Consider the following 9,676-nt stretch of genomic DNA (forward strand, 5'->3'; position numbering starts at 1 on the left):
TCGTAAATAACCCCCATTGTATTTAATGTACAGTGCCTTGCGAAAGTATTAAGCCCCCTTGAACTTTTCAACCTTTTGCCACATTTCAGGCTTCAAACATAAAGATATAAAATTTTAATTTTTTTGTGAAGAATCACCAACAAGTGGGACACAATTGTGAAGTGGAACGAAATCTATTGGATATTTTAAACTTTTTTTAGCAAATAAAAAACTGAAAAGTGGTGCGTGCAAAATTATTCGACCCCTTTACTTTCAGTGCAGCAAACTCACTCCAGAAGTTCAGCGAGGATCTTGGAATGATCCAATGTTGTCCTAAATGACTGATGGTGATAAATAGAATCCACCTGTGTGTAATCAAGTCTCTGTATAAATGCACCTGCTCTGTGATAGTCTCAGGGTTCTGTTGAAAGCGCAGAGAGCATCATGAAGACCAAGGAACACACCAGGCAGGTCCGTAATACTGTTGTGGAGAAGTTTAAAGCCGGATTTGGATACAAAAAGATTTCCCAAGCTTTAAACATCCCAAGGAGCACTGTACAAGCGATCATTTTGAAATGGAAGGAGTATCAGACCACTGCAAATCTACCAAGACCTGCCCGCCCCTCTAAACTTTCAGCTCAGACAAGGAGAAGACTGATCAGAGATGCAGCCAAGAGGCCCATGATCACTCTGGATGAACTGCAGAGAACTACAACTGAGGTGGGAGAGTCTGTCCATAGGACAACAATCAGTCGTACACTGCACAAATCTGGCCTTTATGGAAGAGTGGCAAGAAGAAAGCCATTTCTTAAAGATATCCATAAAAAGTCTCGTCTAAAGTTTGCCACAAGCCACCTGGGAGACACACCAAACATGTGGAAGAAGGTGCTCTGGTCAGATGAAACCAAAATCGAACTTTTTGCCCACAATGCAAAACGATATGTTTGGCGCAAAAGCAACACAGCTCATCACCCTATACACACCATCCCCACTGTCAAACATGGTGGTGGCAGCATCATGGTTTGGGCCTGCTTTTCTTCAGCAGGGACATGGAAGATGGTTAAAATTGAGGGGAAGATGGATGCAGCCAAATACAGGACCATTCTGGATGAAAACCTGTTGGAGTCTGCAAAAGACCTGAAACTGGGATGGAGATTTATCTTCCAACAAGACAATGATCCCAAACATACAGCAAAATCTACAAAGGAATGGTTCACAAATAAACGTATCCAGGTGTTAGAATGGCCAAGTCAAAGTCCAGACCTGAATCCAATCGAGAATCTGTGGAAAGAGCTGAAAACTGCTGTTCACAAACACTCTCCATCCAACCTCACTGAGCTCCAGCTGTTTTGCAAGGAAGAATGGGCAAGAATTTCAGTCTCTCGATGTGCAAAACTGATAGAGATATACCCCAAGCGACTTGCAGCTGTAATCGCAGCAAAAGGTGGCTCTACAAAGTATTAACGCAAGGGGGCCCGAATAATTTTGCACGCCCCACTTTTCATTTTTTTATTACTTAAAAAAGTTTCAAAAATCCAATAGATTTCGTTCCACTTCACAATCGTGTCCCACTTGTTGGTGATTCTTCACAAAAAATAAAAATGTTATATCTTTATGTTTGAAGCCTGAAATGTGGCAAAAGGTTGAAAAGTTCAAGGGGGCCGAATACTTTCGCAAGGCACTGTATACAAATGAGGGATTTGTCCTGGAAACACCTAAAAATGCATTAAGATGCCATTGGTAGAATGGCATCTTAATGCATGCCTATGTTATGGAGATTAAGAGAGGGGTTGTTCTGTAGTCCTAACACACTTTCACTCCTAGGGTGATAACACTGCACCTTCATAGATACTGTACAATAATTGAGTGTTGTCAACCTAGGAGAGGAAGTGTGTTACGTACAGGACACCAGATGAAAGTAAAGAAAAAAAAAAACTCTGAAAAAAGAAAATGGATTCAGCCGCCACATCTAAAGGATTGTTAAGCTTCAATATATTTAATTTTTGTTCTTGGGTATGGATACACTTTAAAGGCTATTCCAGTATACAATATTGAGTGCCTATCGTCATATTTTTCTGGTCTAAACCATAAAATAAGATTCGTGTGAGGACTGTGATTCAGTTGACAGTGATGTCAATAAAATACCACGCTGGATCCCTTACACAAGGCATTCTGTACAGTTTGGAAAATGTAGCTCTTATCACTAAACCTGGCAAAGAAAAAAGGACAATTTTTTTCCCTTTTTCTCTTTTTTTTCAAAGGATTATGGACTACCAGTCTCAATGACTAAACTCTGTCATTTTCAGTTTCTTATTTATTTGTGACTGTCACATTCTGTTTGATATAACAAGCTTAGACAGGAACTGGGCTGAGACTCCATTTAGTGACAATCTCTGCTTCTACAGGCCCAGAGCTGTGACACCTATAGGTTCTGAAAATTGCACAACTGACATGTACAGTAGCTCCTTGTTTTCAGTAGATGCCGATGTGATCAAAGACAAAATACACCAAATTCTGCAAATACAGTACTTGATATTCTTCTTGTTTCCTTTTATATAATGTGCTTGTAAGGAGTCGTTCCTGATTTGATTTATGTAAAACAGGAGAAAACTATGTCATTCTAATAGTATATTAGCTAATTTGAAAAATGTTTTCACAATAATCTTCTATAATAACAATTATCTAAGCCATTCTGGACAGAAATTGTGTTATCTTTAGTGCTGTTTGGTGTTTGCAAAATAGACAAATACTGAATATTTCATAAATAAAAGATTAACTGTTGTAATGTATTGAGAGATATCTAGAGATATATAAATAAAATAGGAGTAAAGGGCAGCCACAGCATTCTACAAACATAAGCTTTTATGTTATGCTGTCAATAAGGCCATAATTTGCCTAGCTTGTCTTTGGTCCTATAGGCAAACACATATATATTTTTTTAGTTTAGTAAAACTATGTTATTAGTGTACATAAATGTATACAAAGCTAATCAGTACTTTAAAGCGGAGGTCCACCCTAAAGTGGAGCTTCCGCTCATTGGAACCCTCCCCCCCCTCCGGCGCCACAATTGGCACCTTTCAGGGGGGAGGGGGGTGCAGATACCTGTACAGTACAGGTATCTGCACCCACTTCCGGCATAGATATCTACAGAAGGTACGCCCCTTTCCACAGAATCTACGCCCCTTTCCGAAAGTCCCCCACTGTCTGCTGGGAAACACATGGATCACAGAGACAGCGGGGACCATCCTTATTGCGCAGCGCGACTCGCGCATGCGCAATAGGGAACCGGGAAATGAAGCCGCAAGGCTCCACTTCCTGATTCCCATACCCAAGATGGTGGCGGCAGCACCTGAGAGACGATCGAGATATCGGCTTCGGGTGCCGACATCGTGGGCACGCTGGGCGGGTAATTTTTATTATTTTAGAAAAGTCAGCAGCTGCAGTATTTGTAGCTGCTGGCTTTTAAAAAAAAAAACGGCGGACTCCCGCTTTAAAATTGTCAGTAAGACAAGGGAAAGATAGAAGAATTTTGGCCAAGGCCTGTCATTTTTAGTAGTAGGAGAATGAGGAGACCAACATATCAACAGTCAATAGTTGATATAATGCCTTAATGCTTTAAAGGGAACCTGCTGTCAGGCAAGTGACACTAAAGTATTTATATATTCTTTTCAAGCAGTACATATGTTTTAAATAAACAGTCCTCACTAACCTCTATAGCTGCAGGTGCCCTGTAGCAATTCATCCTTCACAGCAGAAGCACTGAATTCCAGTTCTGGTTCAGTTGTTAGCAACTTGTCTGTCTCTCTGCTCCCTCCCCTAGAGCAGTGGTCCATCCTCTTCTCAAGTATCCCCAACAGGCCATGTTTTGGGAATTTCTCTAAGACCCCTTTTACACTGGGGCAGTTTTCAGGCGATTTAGCGCTAGAAATAGCCTCTGCTAAGCACCTGAAAACTGCCTCTCATTCGGACGGTGTGCTTGTGGGACAGGAAAAAGTCCAGCAGGCAGCATCATTGGGGCGGGTTGGGAATGCTGTATACAGCGTTCCCAAAATGCCCCTGTCCATTGGAAAGAATGAGCAGCGCATTCAAATCGCTTTGAAAGCAGTTAACAGTACAAACAGTGTTATGCTGGAAGAACTCTGCAAAGAAATACAAGGTTTTCAGGGGTTTACAAAAAGCTAAAATTCTCGAAGTTCAGTTTTGGATTGTGAAGATAAAAAAAAAACAAGTTTGGGTGGATTAACAATGATGATATGTCTGTTTTACTTTCAGGTGCTGTTTACTAATCTTCCCGTTGTTCACGTCTATGCTGTGAGCACTAATGGACCAGCTGATCAAAAGAAACAGCTGACCAACCTCTACTCTTGCCCGGTTTATAAGAAGCCACGAAGGACTGATCTCACCTATATCTTCTCACTGTATCTGAAAACTGCGTATGTTCCTGACCATTGGACAATGAGAGGTGTCGCTCTACTGTGTGATAATAAGTAAACCAGAAGCAAGTATCATGAGAAAACAAGTTTTTTTATGATGTATACTTACCTAGAATTCTGGTGTCACTGATCTGATCTGAGCCAACAGCATATGTGCTAAACACGATAAATAAACCTAACACTAGTGTGCAGAACCACTGTCTACAGCCATGTGCCATTTAAATGTAGAGCTTCCCTACTTGTTGTTTCTTAATGCTTATTAAATATGCTTCAAAAACACCAACAATATTGTGTTTATCATAGTTCACGACAAAACTGCAATTCTTTAAATATGTTGATTCTGTATTTCTGCTTTTAGAGACCAAAGATGTTAAATCATTGTGCTTAAATTATCTGTTTTGTCTGAGGTACACTTTTCTAATTACTCTAAAGAATGCTGTAAATTGCTGCAAAGGACTGTTGAATAAATGATATTAAACACAAAATAATGTAATAAACTTTTATTTAACTTATCTGGTTAGAGATAATTAGTGATGAGAAAGCAGAGCATACCCTGCTAAAGGTGGACATGATTAAATATGTATGTTTTATAGTGGTGTGGGTAATGGGAATAAGCGTATAATTTAAAGGCTTCAACATATGCTAGTAGTGACCATTTTAGAGGCACCATATTGGAGACATTGGTATGCAACACACATTGTCATGGTACTTTTTTTTTTTTGCTGGCTAGATGGTAAGTGTGCTGGGAAATTTTTGTATTATGTTATAAAGACTGACCTCTGTAAACCCAACTCCAGGATAAAATCCTTCCACCCACCAGCCTGTAAGTAATTGCTACATGAAAAAAACTTCCTATTTAAAAGCCCCTTTTACTTACCTGTAGCTGTGGTCATGTAACTCTCCAGCTCGAGTCTTCTTCTCTTCTGTTATTTGCTGGTTTGGGTTCATCTTTGGGCACCCACATCTGTGAATTTTACTCATTGAATGGACGGTGGCAGTGTCCTCTCAGGATCAAGAAAAAAACAGATGTCAATGGAGGAGAGTAGGGGGGACATGCAGTCTCAATGGGGCATTGCAACATTTGATCAGTGCCCCCCTCCTTCCCCACCTGGATAACAAGGTAAGGGGAAAAATACCTAATAGGATGGGTTAGAGGTGGGTGGGAGGGCTGTAGAGGCTGATGCTTGAAAATAGTTTTGTGCATATGCACAGTAAAAATAAGTTGCCTCTAATGAGTGTGAGCCCCATCTGTTGTGCTGCAACATTTGTTTAATCTTTTACTTTTATTCATCCCTAAGTGTCTTGTGGGTGCCAAATGTCTGGCACTAAGACTTCTAGTTCCAGCTGAAGTACACTAATCACAGTGGGTCGCTCACTCAACCACTCCTCCATTCAGAAAAACGCCTTGTGTTCTGTGATTGGAGGAGGGGGAGAATGTGATGTTCATCCGCACCTCTTTCATTCTCACAATGACAAACATTCAGTGAAAAGAAGGAAATGCTTCTTCTCAATGGGGAAGTGTTACGTAAGAAACCCATTTGGTACGACATACATTACATCCATGAGCTACAAGTCTCAGCAGAAAATGTTGGGCCCTGATAGGACACTGCTGCCTGAAAAAAAAAATTAAAGCATCTTGTAAAACAACCCATTCAGTTTTATATACTGTAAAAACAACAGGCAAGAAATGTGGTTATACATATAAAAAAAACATTATCTATATATTAACCCCCCCTCCCCTTTATTATAAGGTTCTCGGTTGCATAAAAGGCTAGTGGAGCAAAAGTCTGTTAATGGAAGGAGGGCACAGCCAGGAAGACTGACCACACTGTACTCTCATGCCTAGTGTTATCATTTTTTAATAGAAAAGCAGTTGGACTGGCAGGAACATCAGGGATTTCACACCAGGGAAACAATACAAAAAGAAGAGGATACCTTTACATAATACAGCAGGCAAATAGCAGGAATATGAAATGTTGGTGTAACATTCTTTAAGAGTTTAAGAAATGCTACAACAGCCAGAGATGGCGCACAGTTTATTAAAAGCAAATTTTTTTTTGTGCATTTGTGCATAAATCAGTTTTATAGACTCAGTGCAGAATTTTTTTTTTTTTTTTTTTTTACCAGTCCTCCCTCCCACCAACCTCTAACCCATCCTATTGGGACTTTTTTCCCCTTACCTGTGAAGTCAGACGCACTCACCTAAGCCCTTCATTCATGTCCCACACTGCTGCTGTTTTTGAGCGGGAGGACTGGTGATCCAGCACTGCCAAGACCCTCATCTCCTCCATTTCCCTTAACTTATTTTACTATAAATGTGAAAAATCATTTTTGTCTATACTGCAGCTTTAACCCTTTCGCTATCAGGCCGTGCGCTCTACTTTTAAACTCAAGTGGCCATTTTTTGTAATCTTTCTATAGTTTTTTATTTTTCCCGCACAGTTTTCAGAGTTTGTAAAAGACCCACAAAAACATACATTTTCTGAAAGTAGAGGAACCGTAGAATAAAAGAAGATGCTACTGATTTTTTAGGCCCTGTGATATCTGCACAAATGTTTATCAATTCTCTATTTTCGCTAAAAATACACTAAGATAATTATTAGTGGATATATTCATGGCCAAAGATCTTACTAAATATAATATCTTAAACAGTGTTGAGTTAGTAAATAACAAGTATTTGTAAACTATACATTTTATGAAATGGTGAAAACTGAATGTGCACTAAACTGTAAATAAAAACAATTTACTCTAAAAATCTGGAGGTTGCCATTCTTCACTTACAGCTTTCAGAGTTTGTAAAAGACCCCCCGAAACATACATTTCCCGAAAGCAGATGACCTGTATAATAAAAAAAAAAGTGCTACTGATTTTTAGGCCCCTCAATAGCTGGGCAAATGCTTATTAAAAGCTATTTTTACTAAAAATACACAAACTGTTATAAGTGCACACAAGCATAACATAGCTTACAAAATTCTTGCTAAATTGCTACTAAGGCCTCCTTCACATGGGGAACACCAATGTGTATGCCCGTGAAGGGCCGTGTTTACCCACCCAGGTGTTCAGGGCATTTCCCTTCTCTGCAGGCTCAGCTGCACTGTACATAAATAAATACTATTCATTATATTATACAGGAGCACTTGCTACTGATTGCTCCCTGTGTCCATTCAAGTACACATATTTACCAACCCCCCCCCCCCCCCCCCTTCCCACACACACACAAACACACAATCCTCTCCATCCTGATGACTTCCCTGTGTGCCCCAGCAGCAGCCAGTAAGAAGGGAAGCAGGGAAAGCTGACCAGCAACACTACAGGGAGGGGGCACCGGGGGATCAGGTGAGGGGGGATAACTGCTGGGGGGGTTGGAATTACAGAGGGGGTGGATTTGTGGAATTGACTCTTCTGTGGCTGGTGGCTGCAGGGAAACCACAAAGAATACATTCCAGCACAATCGGTGCTGGGAGAAGTGGGGAAGATCGGTGCAGTGGAGATCTGTGCTGCTGGGAAGGGGGAAATTTGAGTGGTGGCAGGGGGCAATTTAGCCATGGCAGTTTATGTGGAGGGGGGAAAGCAGAGGGGAGAAATGGTAGAGGCAGCTGCAGCAGGGGGGTTATATCTTAGGTCAATTACTCTAATCAGTAGATTGTCAGCCGCTAATCAGAGCTATTTATTTGTTCAGCAGAGTCTGCTGAACAGTTCTGCTTTAAGCAGGTCCCTTGTACGGACCTTGAAGCAAAAGGGTTAAAGCACTGTTTTGCTATAGAAACTGGAGACACACTGACACAAATCAGTTAAAGACAATGCCTAAATAAGGCAGAAGTAGCCCTTAAAACAAAGATAATTGATGTCAATATCAATAAACCAAATCTTGTGCAAATGTCCCAAAGAATGGGTGCTTAGATATAGTTATCTATGTTTCTACGCACCATGCTTATTATTTTCATATAATTATGTGTTCTGTTTAAACATGGCTGCAGAGTAATCTCATAATATCTTATCTCGTTCTACACAGATCTCAGCCATTTTCAGAGGGAAAAACTTTCCCTCTGTTCTCCCTCTGAGAACAGAGGTTCTCGGCTTCATAAACCGGCTGCAGAGAAGATAATTTTCCTCTGAGAACTGCGGAGAACTGAATTGAGATAAAACTCCTCAGTACATCTAAATGTGATAGCTGGTTGTTAAGGAGCTGACACCTAGTGATGGACAAACTTCCGACGGGACGTTTTCGCGACCGATAGTTCGCGAACCGTAACGTTCGCGGCAGGCCCCATTGACTTCAATGGGAGGCAAACTTTGCAAACCTACAGGTCAAATTTGCAGCCACAAAATAATTACTAGCTGTGCAAACATAGTCCCACCACATGGCCAATGACATAACACATGTATGAGGTGAATCTGGGATCGACAACTACAAGCATTCTTTTTTTATATGTGAAATTGTTGTGACAATTCAGGACTGTGGAGCGCATGAAGGCAATGGAGGAGAGGGAAGGTCAGGGTAGGCAAAGAAGAGGGTGCAGGAGATGATCACCAGCAGCGTGACATACAGCAATGACACCTGCACCGTTTTAGAGTGATCTGACACCAGCAGCGTGATAGAGAGCACTAACATCAGCAGCGTGACATACAGCAATGACACCTACACCGTGATAGAGTGATCTGACACCAGCACCGTGATAGAGAGCACGGACATCAGCAGCGTGACATACAGCAATGACACCTGCACCATGATAGAGTGATCTGACACCAGCACCGTGATAGAGAGCACTGACATCAGCAGCGTGACATAAAGCACTGACACCAGCACCGTGATATACAGCACTGACACCTGCACCGTAAGCAGCCCCAGGAGGAAGTCAGCATAGCACAGGGATGGTGGGAGCCCCTCATAATGAGCATAGCACAGGGAAAGTGGGAGCCCCTCATAATATGCACAGCAGAGGTACAGCCCCAGGAGGAAGTCAGCACAGCACAGGGATGGTGGGAGCCCTCATAATAAGCAGCCCCAGAAGGATGTCAGCATAGCACAGGGATGGTGGGAGCCCCTCATAATAAGCAGCCCCAGGAGGAAGTCAGCACAGCACAGGGATGGTGGGAGCCCCTCATAATATGCACAGCAGAGGTACAGCCCCAGTAGGAAGTCAGCACAGCACAGGGATGATGGGAGCCCCTCATAATAAGCAGCCCCAGGAGGATGTCAGCATAGCACAGGGATGGTGGGAGCCCCTCATAATAAGCAGCCCCAGGAGGAAGTCAGCACAGCA

General features: G+C 41.8%; 1 protein-coding gene and 1 long non-coding RNA gene across 3 annotated transcripts in view; one reads left to right on the forward strand and one right to left on the reverse strand.

Moving 5' to 3' along the window:
- LOC143996736 (dynein axonemal heavy chain 5-like) overlaps positions 1-5,308 on the forward strand; it is a 638,308-nt gene extending 633,000 nt beyond the window's left edge. For both annotated transcript variants that reach the window (XM_077491993.1, XM_077491994.1), the window contains exon 77: positions 4,252-5,308. In XM_077491993.1, the coding sequence (XP_077348119.1) occupies positions 4,252-4,470 (219 nt within the window). In that variant the 3' untranslated portion in view covers positions 4,471-5,308. The remainder of the gene's footprint in view (positions 1-4,251) is intronic.
- Positions 1-5,405, reverse strand: part of LOC143996740 (uncharacterized) — a 40,349-nt gene extending 34,944 nt beyond the window's left edge. Inside the window, exon 1 of the long non-coding RNA XR_013277591.1 lies at positions 5,290-5,405. This is a non-coding gene — a long non-coding RNA (uncharacterized LOC143996740). The remainder of the gene's footprint in view (positions 1-5,289) is intronic.
- Between the last annotated feature and the right edge of the window lie 4,271 nt (positions 5,406-9,676).

The sequence above is a fragment of the Lithobates pipiens genome, unplaced genomic scaffold, assembly GCF_037356315.1.
Source record: "Lithobates pipiens isolate NorthernLeopardFrog02 unplaced genomic scaffold, aLitPip1_a1.2 Scaffold_19, whole genome shotgun sequence".
NCBI lineage: Eukaryota > Metazoa > Chordata > Amphibia > Anura > Ranidae > Lithobates > Lithobates pipiens.